Below are 22,028 nucleotides of genomic sequence, written 5' to 3' on the forward strand. Positions count from 1 at the left end.
GCCGTTACTTTACTGTCACTGGGTCAAAATCTTGGAACTCCCTCCCAAACAGCACTGTGGGTGTTCCTACACCACAGACTACAGCTGTTCAAGAAGGCAGCTCGCCATCACCTTCTCAAAGTCAATTAGGGATAGGCAATAAAAATGCTGGCCTAGCCAGCAACACCCACGTCCCATGAAAGAATCAAACCCAGTGCAACGCTGACTCCTGGGGGAGGGAGGTCAGTGGCTAACATCGACCTGCATTTTCAACATGGCGCTTGGAGCACTCTTGATTCGGTTACACCACAAACCTGATGAAGACACAATAGAGTACTGTACCGTCGAAAGCATGACCTAAAAAAAATAACCTTTGAGACAATGACAAATGTTCCTCGTCAGCCATGGCTCACTGGGTAACATTCTTGCTTCTGAATCAGAAAATCAGAGACTTAAGCACAAAAAATTCCCAATGCAGTGCCGAAGGAATTTAGCACTGTCAGAGTGCCGCCTTTCGATGCACTCCCCATCTGCCCTCTCAGGTAGACACAAAAGGTCCCATGCCACTATTTTGAAGAAGAGCAAGAGAGTTCACCTCAGCATCCTGGCCAATATTTATCCCTGGAACATCATCGCTAAAAACAATTCTGGTCATTATCACATTGCTGTTCATGGGAGCTTGCTGTGTGCAAATTGACTGCTGCAATCCCTACATTATAACAGTGACTACACTTCAAAATTACTGTAAAGCTCTTTAGACTGTTCTTTTGTAATCAACGGTGCTACATAAATTAAAGTTTTTTTAAGAACACTTACTTCAATTCAGTAAGGAACAAATTGATGTAATTTATAGAATTGATCTGCTTCACGAAATTCTCCAAATTTTCCAAAAATACCTGAGGACAAACAGATGTATTGGCAAATATACATTCACACGACAAATAAGTGCAACTCTGGACAAACTTGCAATCAATGTATGTCACTTGGATAATTCAATTTTTATCCTTGGAGCAATGCGGTGCACTTAATCACGTTCTGGATCAATTCAACATTTTTCTCTGCTGTAACTTATTGCATAATGAATAAGGTTCTCTTGTTACATTCTGAAAATGGGTTATTCTGGTTAAAACTGCAAACTGAGTCTTCAGCCAGTCATTATTAAGTTTCCAGATATGAAAATATGAATTAAGAGTAGGTCACTCAGCCCCTCAGGCCTGCTCCTCCATTTAATAAGATCATAGCTTATCTGATTGCAACCTCAGCTCCACATTCCCGCCTACCCATGATAACCTTTCACTCCGTTGCTTTTCAAGAATCTATCTAGCTCTGCCTTAAAAATATTCAAAGACTCTGCTCCCATCGCCTTTTGAGGAAGAGAGTCCAAAGATCCTCAGAGAAAAAATTTTTCCTCATCTCTGATTTACTTTTAAATGTTGACTCCTAGTTCTAGATTCTCCTACAAGAGGAAACATCTTTTCCACATCCACCTTGTCAAGATCCCTCAGGATCTTATATGTTTCAATCAAGTCGCCTCTTATTCTTCTAAGCTCCAGTGGATACAAGCCTAGCCTGTCCAACCTTTCCTCATAAGGCAACCTGCCCATTCTAGATATTAATCTAGTAAACCTTCTCTGAACTGCTTCCAGTTCCTTAAATAAGGTGATACGATGATTTGATAGTGGGTGAAGGTGTCTGAACATTCAGTGGTTTAGCCTGATCTGACACTTGGAATCTGCAGAATCTATTCCTACTACCAGTGCAATACTGAGGGAGTACTCCACTGTTGTGGTGGCTGTCTTTCGGACGATACGTTAAACCAAGGTCTTGCCTGTTCTCTCTGCTGGGTGTAAAAGATCTCATGGCAATGTTGTGAAGAGCAGGGGAGTTCTCTCCAGTGTCCTGGCCAATATTCACCCTTCAACCAACATCACTAAAATAGATTATTTAGTCATTATGGAAGTCTGTAAACTTGTCTTGAAACTTGGTTAGACCACACTTAAGATTACTGTGCACAGTTCCAGGTACCATATTATAAGGGTAAAAGAGGCTGTGCTGAAGAAGAAAAAAAATGAACAAGGATGATACCAGAACTGAGAGGTTATACCTTACAGGAAAGGCTGAACAGGTTGGGGCTCTATTCTCTAGAGATGGTTGAGGGGTGAATTAATAGGTCTTAAAGATGATGAAAGGGTTTGATACAGTAGGCATAGAGATGTTTCCACTTGTTTGGGGAGTCCAAAACTAGGACTCATAAATATCAGTCACTAACAAAACCAATAGGGAATTCAGGACAAACTTCTTTACCCAGAATGTGAAAGATGCAACCATAAGGAGTGGTTGAGGTGAACAGCATGGATGCTTGAAGGGGAAACTGGATGAGGGAGAAAAGAATAGAAGGATATGCTGATAAGGTGAGATGAAGAAGGGTGGGAGGAAGCTTGTGTGGAGCATAAGAGACTAGCATCGACCAGTAAGCCTACATGGTCTGTTTCCATGCTGTAATTCTATCATGTTTTTTTTGAGTAACCTTGCTGTGCACATTGACTTCCACATTTCAACAGTGACTATATTCAAAAATAATTTATTTGCTGTAAAGCGCTTTGGTTTGTCCAGAGATCCTGAAAGGAGCTATATAGTGTGTTTATAACTCTGAGGATCACATCACTAAAGACCAACACTTCAACTACAAAGAGGCCCTGCTTCATTGTGCTAGAGGGGCTTTTATTTAGCTTACAAATGCACAGGTATTGGTGCTTTCTGTGACAAAGTGAAGGACCAAGGGAACCGAACTGCCAAAACACATCTTCTATTAATCAGTTACTATGCGGAAAGTACTGCGCAATAGCCTGGGGATCAATCTCCTCCCCCCAGCGGAAGACACGGCATCAGGGTAAAAGATGTTTTGAAAAATTTGATAAAAATACTCACCTTCGGGTTGTGATCATGGATGAGATTGAGATTTATTCTCAACTTTCTCATACATTCAAAGGCTTCCTTGTACTTAAGCCTAAAGAAAAGGTAATGAACAAGTTGAATCCATAGCCACTGTTTCATATAGCAATAATTGCTTTACGAGAACTTACAATGTTTTCCCTTTTATTTTAATAAAGACAGTGAAATCTACATAAAAGGACATTTGCAAAAAGTGGCCACTTATTGAAACCTATATAAAAGGATATTTGCAAGAAAATAGCCACTACTGAGACCCTGAAATAACTTATGTAGTGAGGTACAGAATAGGCACTCTAAATTCATGGATACTCGCAAATTAAAAACTACGGACAATCTTCAATGCACCAAGCCTTTTTACAACTTAAAATGGGTCTTAGCCTGTGGCAAAGCTGCAATATCTGGAACTTTCACTGTGTCGGGATCATTGGTTCTTCATCTTGCTCCCTTTCTGCTCCCTAATTCTCATGATGTCAGTGCTGACAGGTGAGCACAAGGTGGCAGTGGGTTTTCTGAAAGAAACAGTTCTTGAGGAATGGCAAGCTCATTACTCAGCATGCAGAGCAGCGGAGAAAGTCCTCTATCTCTGGGAATGAGTGCTTGAACAGCTCTGTCCCTGGGTCAGAGCAGTTTCTTGGCTTCTGTGGATATTGGATTAAAAAAAATCTCTCCATTCTACTGAAAATTTTTACGGTGCACATAATGACCGTTTTGAGCTAAGGACATCTGCAGAACAAAAAGAACAGTTGATGTCAGTCCCTGGAGTGTCCGTAATGAACTGGTTTCTCCTTCTCCAGGTCTCTGTGCCAGACACTATTCCTGGGAGATTATTCCCAGACCATTTCTCAACTGACATCAACTGGTGTGAGCAGAGCTCAGTGATCCTCTCTCCTTCTTAGTGCCTTCTGACAGTAGCGTGATAAGATCTTTACCATTTTACAGCTTCTCTAATTTTCTTATAAACGTTCTCAAGCAGATTAGGCCTTTAATATAATGCACTCAGCACTGACACTTTTCTTACTCATCTGTTGCTCCAAAAATAGAACTCAGAAGGCTATTTGGCCCATCAAGCCCCGGCTGGCTCTCGGGAAGAGCTATTGAACTCGTCGCCCACTCCCTACAGTTTCCCTACATCCCTGCAAATATTTCCTTTCCAAGTATTTATCCAATTCCCTTTTGTAAGTTACTGTTCAATCTTCTTCTTCTAACCTTTAGGGCAGCCCAGATCATAACAACAGGCTGAGTAAATGAAATTCTCATGTCCCCTCAGTTCCTCTGTCACTCATCTTAAATTTGTGTCCTCTGGTTGCTGATCCCTCTGCCAGTGAATACAGTTTCTCCATGTTTACTCTATCAAAACCCTTCATAGTTTAGAGCACCTCTGTTACATCTCCCCATAAACCTCTCTGCTCTAAAGAGAACCCAGTTATACCTTTCCAGAAGGATTAATAAACTGCAGGAGAGTCAACTATTGTAGTCAGCAGGTCTGGCAGCATCGGTGGAGAAGAAAAGAGTTGACGTTTCGAGTCCTCAGGAAACGTCAACTCTTTTCTTCTCCGTCGATGCTGCCAGACCTGCTGAGTTTTTCCAGGTAATTCTGTTTTTGTTTTGGATTTCCAGCATCCGCAGTTTTTTGTTTTTATCAACTATTGTAGTATTTGAAAATTGTTCACAACTTCAATTCTGATTTTAGTTGAGGTTAATGATCTACAGACCTGTCCAGATATTTTCGCACCTGGGCCAATACCAATGCACGGTGATGAACGACTTCCAGATTTCCACGTGGCATCTGCACAGAGAACAGAAATCTGACAATTCACCTAAAGATGGTCCTCCAGCCCTTACAAGTTCTCTGTGCTCCTCCAGTTTTGGGCTCATGCACACCCCAAATTTTCATCGCTCTACCAGTGGCGGGCATGCCTTCAGCTGCTGAGACCCTTAGCTCTGGAATTCCCTTCATAAACTTCTCCTGCCTCTCCACTTCTCTTTTCTCCTTTAAGACATGCCTTCAAGCTTATCTCTTTGACCAAGCTTTTGGTCACTGGTCCTAATACATGGCTCAGTGCCAAATTTTGTTTGATAACACTCCAGTGAAACACCTTTGGACATTTTCCTACATTAAAGCTGTTACATAAATGCATGTTGTTGTAGAAAAAATATATAAAACAGCCCATGAAGCAGTGACAGAGGGGAAATGACATTCTTCACTACAGGTTTCTTCAGCACAATACGCTTAATTTTTCTTCCACTCCACACTTAAAACTGTTGCAAATGAGGATAGCAAAATTTGAACATTTGAGCCAGCTCGCGTATTTTTCATGAACACCTGGAGCTTATATGTGATGAACATGAGAGAATGGATGTTATTTTTAAAAAAATACTTTTTGGGAATTATTGTGTTATTATGTAAAGAAGGTTGGGCATGTGTGTATGTGTGTGAATGATTTAATTAAGCTGGGCAGAGATTAATAGGTATCAGGTTGTCTGGGGGCGGGGCGGGGGGCGGGGCGGGGGCTTTAAAACATGAAAAGGATAGAGGGGTTGGGTTGAGGTACAAGTAAATAGGTTAGATGGAGAAACATGTTTGCATCTTGCAGGAGTTCCACAGGTAAATAGTAGTGGGGGTATTGTGTTCTATTAAACCAAAAGCAAAGACAAGGAAGAAACATAAAAGATTTTATAATTGGAAGGATTTGAGTTTCAAAGAGGTGTGAGAACAATGGAACCTGAGATGAAAGGGAAAAATGTATTTTAGAGTTACTGCTGAGATCATAAGGTGGAGATAGCTGGAGCTGTTTGAGCTGTTGAGCTATAGCTGGAGCTCTGGGCTGGGAGAGGATGCCATTTGAACCAGCCATCTAGTCAAGCCAGAAAAGTTTTGGGATGCAACATGCAGTTTTATTCTTAAATGGATTCCACCGCAGAATAAAAGAGGATAGAGGTCATGTGGTATGCCTTTATTAAAGACACAGCAGTTTGTGTTGTGCGATATTACTGGGTTTTTAATAGTTAACATCTATGAGGGAATGTTGCCTGGAGGTGTTTACTAGTGAGTCTGAACAAGTAGAGAGTCCTTTTGGTGAACATTTTGTAAGACTAATCTTAATTGTGCAACTGTAATCTTGTGTGCTTATATTTTCTTTTATTCTTGTTAATAGTACTTGTACTTTAATTTTTAATTCCCAAAACTGATGCTGCACCTCTCACTGCTGAGATCAGCATGTCATGTTCTCGTTTTCAGAATACCAAAAATAGGGTATGGACCTTAAGCCATGTTTCCCTCTGGGATTTGGTTTGCACAGCGATTAACACCTGCTGTAGTTATAATAAATTTGGGGACTCGTCTGGGATTATTAAAATTCCTTGATTGGGTCGGAGTTTGTAAATCCAAGGAATATGAGTACGAGAAGAATACTGAAACTCTGGAGTTTTGCGTTGAGAGGTTTTAAAGTGATTGGACTGCGAAATGGCTTTGGCAATTGCTATGACTTTTCTGGGAGTGGAAAATGTAACTGTGGAGTATTTGAAATCTCTGACTAAATCTCAGTTGGGAGAATTAGCAGATGAAGTGCAGGTAGAGATAAAAGCGGAATTATGGTTAAAGTACTTACCCAGCATTTAAAGTTGAAGGAAGGGATACCTGAAACTAGTGTGTCACAGCTGGAGGTAGTAAGACTTCAGTTGCAAATGAAGCAGTGTGATATAAAAAGAGATAGAGAAAGATAAAAGCTTGAATTGGAAGAAAGAGAAATGAAAAAAAAATGGAAAAAACGAAAGAGAGATTAATAGAAATAGAAATAAAAAAGCTTTAATGGGAAAAGGAGCAGGAAAAGGAAAAGAAAAGGTTACAAGAGATAGAAATGCGAAAACTTGAACTCCAGAGGGAGGTTAGCAGCTGAAGAAAGGGAAACGGGAAGAGATAGAGAGCTTCAGAGAGAGATGGAAGCCAGACAGTATGAATCGCCTAAAGTGAAACTTAGGATAAAGGAAAAAAAGAGAGATAGTGATTCAGATGGTGAGTTTGATTCCTTTTGAGGAATTTGATTGTCTAAAAATTTTCAGTTAGTGTCTAAATTTACAGAGGATGGTGTTGAAAGATATTTTACCTCATTTGAAAAGATAGCTATGAAATTGAATTGGCCAAGACATGCTTGGACTATCATGTTACAGAATGTTTTTTCAGGTACAGCAATGAATGTATATGCAAGTTTGTCTGAGGAGCAGTCCGCAGATTATGAGCTAGTAAAGATAGCAATATTAAATGCTTGAGCTTGTCCTGAAGCTTATCAGTTGAAGTTTAGAACTTTAAGGAAAGAGCCCCATCAGATATTTGTAGAGTTTACAAGAAAAAAAGAAATTATCTGGGACCAATGGTTCAGGGCATTAAAATTAGATAAGACTTTTGAAAATGTAAGCGAGGTTATGATTATGGAAGAATTAGAAAAAGTATTCCAGTAAACATTAAGATATATTTAGATGAAAGATAAAGCATAAAGATCAGGGAAGCTGCTGTTTTAGCCGATGTTTCATACACACAGTTGAGTGTAGGAGAAGGGTCATAGGGAGATCAACAGGAAGTTGGAGATTTAGAAAACCTAGTGATGGTAAACATGTTAGTAATTAGGTTCAAGCTGAAGGGCACCACTGTTAAAGATGGAAAGGTAGAGCTGAAAGGAAGAAATTGATATGTTACCATTGTATTAAGGCTGGACACGAGATCAAGTTGTTGGAGATTAAACGGGAAACTGATTGGGGTAATTGGAAGTCAGAAAAGTTCTGGAAGTAAGAGTACCATGGGCTCTGAGATCCAGAGGCAAGGTAAAGCAGTGGTTTCTGTACAGGTGGAGCAGTTAGAGAAGTGGTAATGTGTTCACAATTTATCCAAGGGGGTTCTGAAGGGCAGGTTGCAGAGATGTTTAAAGATTTTATATATTTTTTTTATTCATTCACGGGGTGTCGGCTTCACTGGCTGGGCCAGCATTTATTGCCCATCACTAGTTGCCCTTGAAGGTGGTGGTGAGCTGCCTTCTTGAACTGCTGCAGTCCATGTGGTGTAGGTACACCCACAGTGCTGTTAAGAAGGGAGTTCCAGGATTTTGATCCCGCGACAGTGAAGGAACAGCAATATATTTCCAAGTTAGGATGGCGAGTGACTTGGAAGGGAACTTCCAAGTGGTGGTGTTCCCATCTATCTGCTGCTCTCATCCTTCTAGATGGTAGTGGTCGTGGGTTTGGAAGGTGCTGTCGAAGGAGCCTTGGTGAATTCCTGCAATGCATCTTGTAGATGGTGAACACTGCTGCTACTGTGCATTAGTGGTGGAGGGAGTGATTGTTTGTGGATGTGGTGCCAATCAAGCAGGCTGCTTTGTCCTGGATGTGTTGTGGGAACTGCACTCATCCAGGCAAGTAGGAAGTATTCCATCACACTCCTGACTTGTGCCTTGTAGACGGTGGACAGGCTTTGGAGTGTCAGGAGGTGAGCTACTTGTCACACAATTCCTAGCCTCTGACCTGCTCCTGTAGCCACAATATTTATATGGCTAGTCCAGTTCAGTTTCTGGTCAATGGTAACCCCAGGATGTTGATAGTGGGGGATTCAATGATGATAATGCCATTAACCATCAAGGGGCTATGGTTGGATTCTCTCTTGCTGGAGATGGTCATTGCCCGACACTTGTGTGGCGTGAATGTTACTTGCCACTTGTCAGCCCAAGCCTGGATATTATCCAGGTCTTGCTGCATTTGAACATAGACTGCTTCAGTATCTGAGGAGTTGCAAATGGTGCTGAACATTGTGCAATCATCAGCAAGCATCCCTACTTCTGACCTTATGATGGAGGGCAGGTCATTGATGAAGCAGCTGAAGATGGTTGGGCTGAGGACACTACCCTGAGGAACTTCTGCAGTGATGTCCTGGAGCTGAGATGACTGACCTCCAACAACCACAACCATTCTCCTTTGTGCTAGATATGACTCCAACCAGCAGAGAGTTTTCCTCCTGATTCTCATTGACTCCAGTTTTGCTAGGGGTCCTTGAGAAGGGAAAATATATCAATGTGTACAGGGAAGAGCAGGAAAGGATGTCAACATTTTAAGGGACACTGGGGCTAGCCAGTCCTTAATGTTATAGTGCCATCTGTTGTCCAAAAGGGTTACTGCAAGATAAAATATTAATTATGGGAATCCATAGCAAAGTCAACCCTATTTCATTGTGTAAGGTAAACTTAAAAAAAAGAGTTGAAAACTGGAGAGGTGATTGTTGGGGTAATAGAGAAATTTCCCATTACAGGGGTTCAGTTTATTCTAGGGAATGATATAGCTGGATCAGAGATATTAACTATGCCTACTGTAGTAGAGCAGCCTGTTGAGACACAATCAACAGAGGTTTTACAGAAAGAGCATCCTGGAATATTTCCAAATTGTGTAGTGATGAGGACACAAACACACAAGTTTAAACAAGAAGAGGAAGAATCTAAAAGAGAGGGGGAGGATGCTAAAATTCATTTGGCTGGATCAATCTTTGAAAATATTACTCAGGAGGAGAAGATTAAAGAGGATGAGGTTGAGGTGTTTAGTTCAGTAAAGTTAGTGGAATTGCTGCTGAAGGATTCAGGTTTGAAGCAATTATATTAGACAGCTTATTCTGAAACAGAAGCAGAATACATTCCAGGATGTTATTACATTAAGAACAATATGTTAATGAGGGAATGGAGACCGCCTCATATTCCGGCAGATGAAAAGTGGGCGTCAGTACACCAAGTAGTGATGCCATCTGGGTACTGGAATGAAATTTTTGAGAGTGGCTCATGAAATTCCAATGGCTGGACATTTGGGGGTTAGGAAAATCCAAACTAAGATACAAAAACATTTCTACTGGCCTGGACTACATAAAAATGTGTCAAATTCTGTCAAACATGTCAGGTGATAGGAAAACTTCAAGCAGTGGGTAAGCCTGCACCTTTAATTCCAATATTTGAGGAACCTTTTAACAGGGTTCTAATTGATTGTGTAAGACCCCTCGCTGAGACTAAAAGTGGAAATCAGTACTTACTGACAATCATGGATGTATCCACAAGATTTCCAGATGCAATACCTTTAAGGAAAATTACAGCAAAGGTGATTGTAGAGGAGTTAACCAAACTCTTTACAAGATATGGATTACCAAAAGAAATACAATCGGATCAGGGATCGAGTTTCATGTCATAGCTGTTTAAAGAAATAATGAACAGCCTAGGGATGAAGCAATTTAGCTCATGAGCCTATCACCTTGAATCACAAGATGCCTTAGAAAGGTGGCATCAGACTTTAAAGATATTAAAGCATATAGTCAATATTATCCACTTGATTGGGATCGAGGGATTCCATTCTTGTTGCTTGCTATTGGGGACGCCCCTAATGAGTCAACAGGATTCAGTCCTTTCAAGTTAATTTATGGTCATTAAGTAAGGGGACCACTCAAACTGATTCAGGAGAAATTAGCGAATCAAAGTGCTGAAACAACTCTCCAGGATTATGTGATGAAATTCAGAGAGAGATTGAGTAAGACATGTGAGCTAGATAGAAAACATTTAAAGATATCTCAACAAGTGATGAAAGCAATGGCAGACAAAAGGGCAAAGGCTCGTGGTTTTGTGGCTGGGGATAAAGTGTTAGCATTGTTGCCAGTGTCAGGCGAACCATTGACGTCAGGGTTTAGTGGACCTTACCAGACTGAAAACAGACTGAATGACGTAAACTACGTAGTAAATACCTCAGATAGAAGGAAGAGTCAGCGAGTATGCCATGTAAATATGCTCAAAAAATGCTTCAACAGAGAGGATAAACAGGGGGTGGTACTGGTAGTTATAAGGAAGGAAATGGGGGTAGAAATTAAGGATTTTGAAATTGATCTTCCTCTGAATAAACTGGACATTGAGGAAGTGCTAAAGAATCTAGGTGCAATGTTAGATTACCTTTCAGAAAAGTGTCAGAGTGATTTAAAAGAGCTATTGCAGTCACACAAAACAATTTGTGGAAATAAACTGGGGAAAACAGATTTAGCTAGACATGATAAAAGCAAAACGCTGCGGATGCTAGAAATCTAGAACAAAAACAAAAATACCTGGAAAAACTCAGCAGGTCTGACAGCATCTGCAGAGAGGGATACAACTGACGTTTGGGGTCCGTATGACCCTTCATCAGAACTAAGAAATATAGAAATGAGATGAAATATAAGCTGGTAGAGGGGGGTGGGACAGGTAGAGCTCGATAGAGGGCTAGTGATAGGTGGAGGCCAAGAAGAGGCTGCCAAAGATGTCATAGACAAAAGGACAAAGGAGTGTTGACGGTGGTGATATTATCTAAAGGATGCGCTAATGGGGACATTAAGGGTAGCAAGCAGGACAAGCTAGTGGCAGATGGCCTTAGTGGGGGTGGGATGGGGTGGGGGGAAGGGATCGAAATGGGCTAAAAGGTGGAGATGAAACAATAGATCGAAATAAATTTTAAAATAGGTGGGAAAAGAAAAATATATTTGTAAAAAAATGATAAATTATTGGAAAATCGGGGATCGGAAAGGGGGTGGGGATGGAGGAGAGTTCATGATCTGAAATTGTTGAACTCAATATTAAGTCCGGAAGAATGTAAAGTGCCTAGTTGGAAGATGAGGTGCTGTTCCTCCAGTTGGCGTTGAGCTTCACTGGAATATTGCAGCAGGCCAAGGACGGACATGTGGGCATGAGAGCAGGGTGGTGTGTTGAAATGGCAAGCGACAGGGAGGTCTGGGTCATGCTTGTGGACAGAGCGAAGGTATTCCGCAAGGCGGTCACCCAGACTGCGTTTGGTCTCTCCAATGTAGAGGAGACCGTATTGGGAGCAGCAAATGCAGTAGACTAAATTGAGGGAAGCGCAAGTAAAGCACTGCTTCACTTGGAAGGGGTGTTTGGGCCCTTGGACGGTGAGGAGGGGTTTTAGCTATACATGATGTTGATATGAGGAATTCAGGTTCAATTAGGCAACCCATATAGATTAAATCCAGGGAAATTAGCTCAAGTGTGGAAAGAAATTGAATTTATGCTACAAAAATGACATCATAGAGCCCAATCACAGTAATTGGAGCTCATACATTGTAATGGTGCCAAAACCAAATGGATCACAGAGACTATGTACTGATTATCGGAAAGTGAATGCAGTAACAAAAGCAGATTCATACTCTATTCCACAATTGGAGGATTGTATTGTGAAAGTGGGACAGTCAGCATTTATCACAAAAACTGAGAGGACATAGGCAAGTGCACTTATCAGAAAGGGCAAAAGAGATATCAGTTTTTGTGACGCCAAATGGTCTATATCAATGCAAAGTAATGCCCTGTAGTATGAAAAATGCACCAGCAGCATTTCAGAGACTAATAAACAAAGTGACTGAGGGATGGAACAATTGTGCTATGTACATTGATGACTTACTAGTATTCAATCAAACGTGGGATAAACATTTACAACATTTAAAGGAACTATTTGATTGACTGCAGAAAGCCAATGTGGTTGTAAACTTGGCTAAAAGTGATATTCGAAAGCACAAGTTACATATTTAGGCCACACTGCCGAATATGGTCAGGTGGCCCCACGAGATGCAAAAGTAAAAGCTATTGTGGAATTCCCAGTGGCTACAGCAAAATGGGAAGTTTTGAGATTTCTAGGCAAGAATGGATTTTATTGGAAATTGGTGCCAAACTTCAGCAGCGTAGTTGCTCCGCTGACTGGATTATTAAAAAAGAACAGTAAATTCCAATGGACACAAGAGTGTCAGAATGAATTTGACAGCTTGAAAGCTGTACTAACAGCCACATCTGTTCTATCAGCACCTGATTATACAAAGCAGCTTAAGTTGCCTATTGATGCCAGTGATGTTGGTGTTGGTGCCGTATTGCTGCAAGAAGATGAACTAGGAATTGAGAAGCTGGTGGGATATTTCTCATGGAAGTTGAATGTACACCAGAAGAAATATTCAGCTATAAAGAAAGAGAAATTAAATTTGGTGTTAACTTTGCAACATTTTGAAGTGTTTGTTCCAAACAATTCTTCAGAGACAGTTATACATACTGACCACAATCCTTTGAAGTTTCTGGAAAAGTTTCAGAACAGAAACTCAAGACTGTTTCTGTGGAGTTTATTATTGCAACCATTCAATTTACAAATGATACATGTAGCTGGATGAGAAAATTTGATTGCAGGTGCATTGTCAAGAGTTTAAAATTCAAAAGAACTAGGATATTGGCAAGTGGAGAATGGACTGGAATGAACTCTATTTTTACAAACGACTTGTGAATATGTTTCCATGGTTAATACATGTACACTACAACGTAATCATTTTGTTTGTATAGTTAAATGTAGTAAGGAGTAGGAAATGGGTTGAAAAATGAAACCATCTTTCTGGGATTATAATGGTTCATTTTTGCTAAGCAGGGAGCTGAGAGAATGGATGTTATTTTTAAAATTTTGGGGGGAATATTGTGTTATTCTATAAAGAAGGCTGTTTGTGTGTGTGTGAGAGATTTAATTAAGATGGGCAGAGATTAATAGGAGTCAGGTTGTCTGGGGGGGTTTAAAACATGAAAAGGGTAGAGGTGTTAGGTTGAAGTACAAGTAAATAGGTTAGATCTAACATTTACATTTTTAGATAAGTTGAATATCAAAGGGGAGTCAGAGGATTAAAGAAACATGCTTGCATCTTGTGGGAGTTCCATAGGTAAATAGTAGTGGGGATATTATATTTTATTGACCCAAAAGCAAAGTCAAGATAGAGACATAAAAGATTTTATAATTGGAAGGATTTGAGTTTTTAAAGAGGTGTGAGAACAAAGGGGGAAAAAAGGTATTTTAGAGTTACTGTGGAGAGCTTAGGATAGAGATAGCTGGAGCTGTTTGAGCTGTTGAGCTATAGCTGGAGCTCTGGGCTGGGAGAGGATGCCATTTAAACCAGCCATCCATGCAGCCCAAACCTTCCCTGGCTTGAATCAAGCAGTTTTATTTTGTAGTGGATTCCACCGCAGAGTGGAAGAGGGAAGAGGTCATGTGGTACACCTTTATTGAAGTACAGCAGTTTGCCTTGTGCACTATTACTGGATTTTTTTTATAGTTAACATCTATAAGGGAGTGTTGCCTGGAGGTGTTTATTTGGTGGTCTGACCAACTAGAGAGTCCTTTTGGGGAATGTTTTGTTGGACTAACCTTAATTGTGCAGCTGTAATCTTGTGTGCTTAAGTTTTCTTTTATTCTTGTTAATAAAACCTTTTCTTATAGTTTTTTGAAACCCCAAAAGTGATACTGGACCTCTTACTTCTGCTTTACGTCGGCTTCTCGTTTACAGAGTACAAAAAAAAGGCTATGGCCCGTAAGCCAAGTTTCCCTCTGGGATTTGGTTTGCACAGCAATTAACATTGGCTGTGGTGATAACAAACATGCTTCACAAAATTAAATTCAGTACTCCTCAAATGAGAATCAGGACTAGAGGCAGTATGAGAGCTGAGCACTCTCCTCAGCCCACCTCCATGCCACTGCTCCGTTGAAAAATAAGGGCTCTCCCATTTAAGATGGAGACGAGAAGGTATTTTTTCTCTCAAAAGAATCATCATTCTATGATTCCAAATTGTGATGCCTATCTAGTGGTACTAGGGTCGTGAGTCTTTGAAACTCTCTTCCCTGAAGATCAGTGGAGGCAGGGTCACTGAATATTTTTTTAAGGCACAGGTAGATAGATTCTTGACTAACAAGGGAGGCAAAGGTTATTGGGGGTAGGTGGAATGTGGAGTTTAGGTTACAATCAATCAGCCATGATCTTACTGAATGGCGGAGAAGGCTCGAGAGGCCCAACAGCCTACTCCTGCTCCTAATTTGCATGTTCGTGGGCTCTCCTATGGTCTCGGTCATTGATTCTGGCCATCCAGGCACCCTGAAGACAATACTACAGTAAAACACATGGGTTTCCACTGCATCGCTATATATGTGGTCAGTGAAAAGTAGCACAGGATCATGAAGATTAAGGTCAGCTTCTTAGATGGCACTCTCAATTCTTTTACTTTAAGGCAATCCTGATTGCCTGGTTTATTTGAAGTTGGCAAAGTGAAGAATGGTTTCTAGCTATTCGCTGCAGCTCTGGCTAAAGACCCTGATCTAAGCATTTTTGTAGCTGCAGTACTGTCAGATTTCTCACCCCCAGCAACATACTTTTTATTTTAAAAAGCTTTTTACATCTTTCCTTGGATAAATACTTGAAGGGATACATTTGCACGGTTATGAGGGAAGAGCAGGGAAAGATGATAATTAGTTGTTTCAGAAAGCCGTGATGGGCCACACACCCTTACTGTGCTGTAAGATTCTATGATTCTGTGAAGCTTTCCATCCTTTCTCTCGAATGTTGTGACACGTTGAGGCAAAACTCTGCGGGCACCAACAGCCCTGCAGTACCCTGCTCAAGTGATCGTAGAAACAGGAGTAGGCCATTCAGTTCCTCGAACTTGTTACGCCATTCAATTATCTACCAGGTCTTGCTGATATACTGGTTAATAGTTGGCAGATGATTGGTATTTTGTTCACTCAGAATCAGGCTTTAGTCATAGTACCACTAGATAGGCATCACAATTTGGAATCATAGAATGATACAGCACAAGGGGGGGCCATTCAGCTCATCATTGCTGTGCCAGCAAGTTGACAAATATAGACAAAAGTAGACCATTCAGCCCCTTGAGTCTGTTCTGCCATTCAATTAAATCATGGCTGATTTGTATCTTAACTCCATCGGCCGGCCTTGGTTCTGTAACTCTTAATGCCCTTACCTAACAAAAATCTAACAATCACAGTTTTGAAATGTTTCAACTGACCCCCACCCCCCAGCCTCAAGAGCTTTGTGAGGAAGAGAGAGTTCCAGATTTCCACTGCCCTTTGTGTGTAAATCTAGAAACTAAAAGTTAAATTTGCTGTGATGTTCGCAGGTGTGGATTGTGCCCACTTGTGTAGCATTAAGTCGATTACTAACAAATTTTCTAAAAATCACCAGTTATTTGGCATTAAAGCTGAATCACAACTTCAAAGGGAAGTTGTTTCTTAAACAAAACCGATTGGTGTTTCGGTTCTGTTCCCAATTGTTATACCCCTTTTCCTAGCTACTGCACTGTAGATGAGAGAATGGACAGCAATTCATCTCAGTAATACCATTACTAACCTGGAGGAGGAGTTTGGTGTCCTGGGGTACAACAGTCACGATGCGAGATCCTCTCTCCAATCTACGAACTGTTTCATCATTTGGCTGGTAATCGCTACTTGTAAGGTGCGACAAAGCTGTGTATGGAGACAGCAAATTCAATCACTCTTAGACAGTCAAAGTTTTAACTAAAAAGTTACAGCAAGTTGCCAACAAACACATGCAAAAGCAGCAAAGACCTACAATGTCCTGGTTAAGAAGGAGGGTCCGTTTAGCGATTTTGTACCAGATATCAAGATTGCTCAAATCAAGCAGATACTTAAACTTGCATCAGGATAGGTGGCAAGAAAGTTATTCTACACAGGACGGTGAGTGGCAAGAGAAATTTCCTTCTTGTGGCAAGAGAAATTTCCTTCTTATAACAAACAAAATTCCAAGAAGTCTAACAATGCTGATCTTTGAACACCTTAATCCAGTTTACTGCATATACTTTACACACTCACCTTTTAATGAAGTAGTCCTAAGATTGAGACAGCGACAGGTGTGTGAATGGGTTGTGAATAGCAGGAACTCATCACATACTACAAATGAAGTGGTGTTGGAGGCTATCTGTTCAGGACATAAACACCCCCAAAATAATTTTTAAAATGGCACTCACTGCTTTAAGTTTGCAAAGAAAAAAAACCAAATGATTTGAAAGAAAACGCAACTTACCTCTAAGTCATTAATGAAAAATCGAGATCTTTCTGTCAGACCCAAGACCATTTCCTAGGGGCGAGAACAGGTAGAGAATTTTAACCTTAATTTTGGGTGCAGATGCTTGAAGCAATAAAATAACCCATTCATCACACACATTTATTAATGAACTGAGAGACAGTGGAAATGCCTCAAAGCACCACAAAGAGGTCAAACACACGAGAGTCATGGGAGTCCTTGGTTTATGACTGACCACAATGGAGAAGGCTCATTCAGGAAGGCGCTGAGTATATCATGAGACTTTGTCGGGAACATGCACAAATCTCCAAACAACCCACCTATCCAATCCTTCAAACGCCACCTGCCCCGCATGTGGCAGAGTCTGCAGATCGTGCATTGGCCTCATCAGCCATCTTAGAACCCGACGAACTGGAGTGAAAGCAAGTCACCCTCAATCCCGAGGGACTGTCTTGGTGAAGAGTAACGGAAATAAGTGGCTAGACCTTGAAAATCACGAAGGTCTGAGGTTTGCTAAGTTAGCTAATCTCTGACGTTTGGCAAAAGGGGTGCTGTTTTCAATTAACTTTCAATTGAGGGGGGACAGCTTGTCCAAGGTTTGCTCTTGCCAATGCTGTTCAGCACCTATAGTTGGAAGCATGGGGTGGATGTTGGATGGAGATAGGATCAGGTATCCCTCCCGACTATGCCAAAGAGCTTGCTGACACTCAGTGTTTAGGCATGCCTATTAAGAATGGCTTTCAGCAAAAGGATCTAGATTGCATCTGGTGCCTGTGGGACAGTGCTGTGGCAAGCAGCCGATGCTTTCAGACGGAAGATGAAAAAAAACTGTCAGGGAAAGATAAACCAGTTTACCTCTCCATCAACAGTACATAGAGCTGTCTCTATACAAGGCTGAGGAAATTGTACTAAACATCCGGTAGTCGACTTCCACTGTTTCACACATGGCTCAGAGGAACCTGTGGCTGAGAGAGACATTGAAATCTTATTATATACAACAACAACTTACATTTGCACAGCATCTTCAACCTTGTCCCAAGATGCTTCATAGGAGTGTTATCAAAATTTGACACCAGGCCACATTTTGCAGGTGAGCAAATGCTTGGTCAAAGAGATTCAGGGTCAGAATTCTAGACCTTAAGGCCCAGGTAACTGAAGGCACGCTGCCAATGGTGGAGTAAACCTATTGTTTACAAAACAAACTTAGGTGTTTAGCACCATTCCCTCTGTCCCCACATCTGCAAATTTGCAATTCTCTAAGCTAGAGAAAAAGGCAAGTAGCGAGAAGTTACTCATTACATCACTAACTTAACGACAAAACAAAAAGTTAGCATCCTATCAAGTGCCTTACTGACCATTATTATTTGAATGCGATTGGTGCCAAGAACAGTACTACAAAAGAAGCTCATCTATATATTGTTTTAGAAAGTAGATTTAGTCATCTCCTCAACACAGTAACCTTGGAATTGACAGTGATAACTGGCCAATGATAAGGTGATGAAACCGTTTTGTTTGGTCAGACAAAACTGCATCTCAAAGCATTACCCAATTAAACTTGATGTGTAGACACAGGGGCATAATGAAGTGTCCTGGCCACAAAATGAACTAAAGATGGAAGCTTGGCAGGGGAGGGAGTGGGAGAGGCAGTAAACAAAGACTTTTAAAATTATTTCCATATGTTTGTAAAGGTAACAATTACAAAGAATATACATCACAGAGCTTCCTCCCATTCTTTCACATCTAACTCCATTAGCATTAATGCTTTATTTCTTTCTCCCTAATATGCTTATCGAGCTTCCCCTTGAATGGGTCTATACTATTTGCCTCAACTACTCCCTGTGGTAGTGACGTCCACATTCTCACCACTCTATGGGTAAATGAGTTTATCCTGAAGTCACTATTAGATTTTGCAATCTTATATTGATGACCTTTAGTTTTGCTCTTCCCCACAAGTGGACACTCTCATTCCGTGTCTGCTCTATCAAAAGCTTTCACAGTTTTAAAGACCTCTATTAGGCCACTTTTCAAAAGGAAAGGGATCCAGCCTGTACATCCTTGGCTGATGCAATGAAATCGCTCTGTTTGTGATGGAGTGTCTTGCCCACAGGAAGCATTTTCCCCTTATGAATTTTCAGCTCACTAAAATCAATAGCTGGAGAACGATGATAAAACATTGGTCAAATTCTATTTATGTGTTTGATTAGAAATACACAAACCCCAGTGGTATCTTAGAATCTGCCCACTGGAAAGCTCTAAGGCAACAGTATGTGTCTTCTGGTTGTGACACAGGTTGATCACGTGACCATCCACAGTTACAGGAGACCTGGAAAAATTAACAACACCATTATTGCAAAAATATAGCAGAAAGCAACAAACAAGCAGGGAACAGGGTTAGAATCTAAGGACAGCATTTGATACAGCAATACAAAAGGCAAAATACTGCGCATGCTGGAAATCTGAAATATAGACAGAATATGCTGGAAATACTCAGCAGGTCAGGCAACGAGATGCTGTCTGACTTGCTGTGCATTTCCGGCATTTTCAGCTTATATTTGTACATTAATTTATGTTTATACAGGGTTTTAAGACATTTTGCTGTGCATGTAGGAAAGGAGCATTTGTTGAGTTAAAAGAGTCAAAGATATATTCTAATTAAGTGGATTTAACTTGACAGCAGAGATTTAATTCTGATGCATAGCATGGTGGGCATTCCAGGTCACAGTGCGGGTGGGAAATCAGGAGAGAAACAATGGAGACTAACTTAAAATGGCATGCATTTTGATATTCACCGAATTCCATTATTTCAGCCCCAACCAATAATCACTTCACTCACAATACTTAAAAAGTAAGTTGCCCTATCCCAGCACCCTGAGATTAAAGCCTTTTAAATATCATTACCGTAGCATTTCCACGAGTTGCAAATACTGTACTCCTGGAATGCTGCAAAACCACAAATTCTGCATTTTGAAAATGCAAGTATAATTAGGATTGTTTTTTTTTATTAGTTCATGGGATGTAGGCGTCACTGGCTAGGCCAGCATTTATTGCCCAACTGTAATTGCCCTTTAGGTGGTGGTTTATTGCCTGCTTGAACTGCTGCAGTCCATGTGTTGCAGGAACACCCACATTTCTGATAGGGAGGGAGTTCCAGGATTTTGACAGTGACGGAATGGCAATATAGTTGCAAGTCAGGGTAGGGTGTGACTTGGAGTGAAACTTACAGGTGGGGCGTACCCATGCACCTGCTGCCCTTGTCCTTCTAGTTGTAGAGGTCGTGGGCTTGGAAGGTGTTGTCGAAGGAGCCTTGATAAGTTGTTCGAGTTCTCTGACTCTATAAAAGGATGATCCTTCCGAAATGGGTCAGGTTCCATACCTGATCCGAATCTCTTCCTCCGGAGACTCTTCTGATGAAGTTACCAGCTGACAGACAATAGACTGTGAAGTCCTGGGACCTTGACACAGAGCTAGAAATGTATTTTCCTTTACCCAGGTAATCATTCGCAACTTCAACGGGTTCAGGGATTCACTAACTCCTTCTTCAAACTTAATTCTGTAATTTCCACAAAAACAAAAAGTTAGAACAAAAATTGATTAAAGTTCAATCATCCTTTTTTAAAAGAATGCATTCAAAATTAATCCCTTGGGTACAAATGATGTTTTCAAAATTTAATTTTTGTGAATAGTTAGTTGGGAAAACTTCAGCGATGTTAATATTTTAATCTGTACTTCCTATTTCTATTGCTTGTTTGGTTATAATACATTGTCACGTTCACATCGAGTGTTGCTGGAAAGAGAACATGTCGCCGAAGCTTTCTGTCCTGCACTCATCAGGACAAACACAAGATTGCCAAATTTCAAACGATCACAACAATGTATACTACAGGAGGAAAGGGTGCTGACTGGTTGGCAAGTTGACTCTGATTGGGCAAGACATTGCCATGGAGAAATACAGGGTCCCCAAGCTCTTGGGTAATTCAAAAGAGGTACAAGGTTTGAACATATTCCTTTTATTTGCAGAGAATGGGTCCCTGTTTATGAATGTATGTCACTTCTAGCAAGCGTAAATGAGCCACGTTACGAGCTTGACTGATTATCTTAAATTGGTTGTTAGTGTAGCTATTAGTGCACTCAGGTAAAAGCAAAATACTGCGGATGCTGGAAATCTGAAATAAAAACAGAAAATGCTGGAAAAACTCAGCAGGTCTGGCAGCATCTGTGGAGAGAGAAACAGAGTTAATGTTTCGAGTCCATATGACTATTTTTAGCAAGTGCTGCCCAATCACGGAATCACATCTAACAGTAGACGTTTTGTTTTGGGTTTTGCAAGTGTGGGCTGGTTCAGTAAGGTTTTAGTTTTAGCTTTAGTTTCCTGTTGCGTTCTTCGTTGCTCATCAGAGTCAACTTGCCAACCAACCAGCACCCTTTTCTCCCGTAGTATACACTGTTATCATCATTTGAAATTTGGCATTCTTGAGTTTGTCTTGATGAGTGCAAGACAAAAAGCTTTGGCAACATGTCTCTTTTCCGCAATATGCAAGTTCTGCACTACCAAGTGATTGTTTGGTGATATTCTTAATGCAAAGTATAGTGTGTAATTTGTAACGTACATACTCCAAAATAGTGAAATTGCAGTGTTTGGCTTGTGGAATAGTGCTGGGATGCATTGGAAACCTTAAGGTGCACTTCTGCACTTGCCTGCAAGAATCATTACTTGGTGGGCTGTGGTTTCTAAGTCCTATAATGTGCCCACAGCTGTTAGAAGTTTGTTATTCGTTGCAGCAGGTAGAGAATCAAGTTATTTAGTCCTATGGCCACTATTTGGGCAACAGAAGTTACAATCATAGAATGATACAGCACTGAAGGCCATTCAGCCCATCGTGTCTGTGCCAGCAAGTTCAGGAGCATAAGAACAGGAGTAAGCCATTCGGCCCCCCCAGCGTGTTCTGTCATTCAATTAGATCACGGCAGGTCTGTTTCCTAACTCCATTCACCCGTCTTGGTTCCATGACCCTTAATACCCTTAATAACCTCCTTGCAATGCAGGTTTATCAAATTAATCCCTGGGATGGTGGGATTGTCTTATAAGGAGTGATTTAGGAGACTGGGTCTATATTCCCTACAGTTTTGAAGAATGAGGGATGACCTTATTGAAACTTACAAAATTCTTACACGGCGTGACAGGCTGGACATAGACAAGATGTTTTCCCTGTCT

The 22,028-nt window shown here is 40.9% G+C and overlaps 1 protein-coding gene and 1 long non-coding RNA gene across 2 annotated transcripts in view; one reads left to right on the forward strand and one right to left on the reverse strand.

Annotated features, from left to right (window-relative positions):
- The window catches only part of elp1 (elongator acetyltransferase complex subunit 1), a 78,249-nt gene that overhangs the window by 25,692 nt on the left and 30,529 nt on the right, over window positions 1–22,028 (reverse strand). Inside the window, exons 14-22 of the mRNA XM_078529508.1 lie at window positions 20,190–20,366; window positions 19,033–19,139; window positions 17,672–17,781; window positions 16,817–16,870; window positions 16,606–16,711; window positions 16,124–16,239; window positions 4,644–4,717; window positions 2,908–2,986; window positions 796–875 (exon numbers count right to left, since the gene is read on the reverse strand). Of these exons, the coding sequence (XP_078385634.1) occupies window positions 796–875; window positions 2,908–2,986; window positions 4,644–4,717; window positions 16,124–16,239; window positions 16,606–16,711; window positions 16,817–16,870; window positions 17,672–17,781; window positions 19,033–19,139; window positions 20,190–20,366 (903 nt within the window). The remainder of the gene's footprint in view (window positions 1–795; window positions 876–2,907; window positions 2,987–4,643; window positions 4,718–16,123; window positions 16,240–16,605; window positions 16,712–16,816; window positions 16,871–17,671; window positions 17,782–19,032; window positions 19,140–20,189; window positions 20,367–22,028) is intronic.
- LOC144667915 (uncharacterized) overlaps window positions 1–22,028 on the forward strand; it is a 31,903-nt gene that overhangs the window by 1,785 nt on the left and 8,090 nt on the right. The gene's annotated exons all lie outside the window — the stretch shown is intronic.

This window comes from Cetorhinus maximus, chromosome 2 (assembly GCF_964194155.1).
Source record: "Cetorhinus maximus chromosome 2, sCetMax3.hap1.1, whole genome shotgun sequence".
NCBI lineage: Eukaryota > Metazoa > Chordata > Chondrichthyes > Lamniformes > Cetorhinidae > Cetorhinus > Cetorhinus maximus.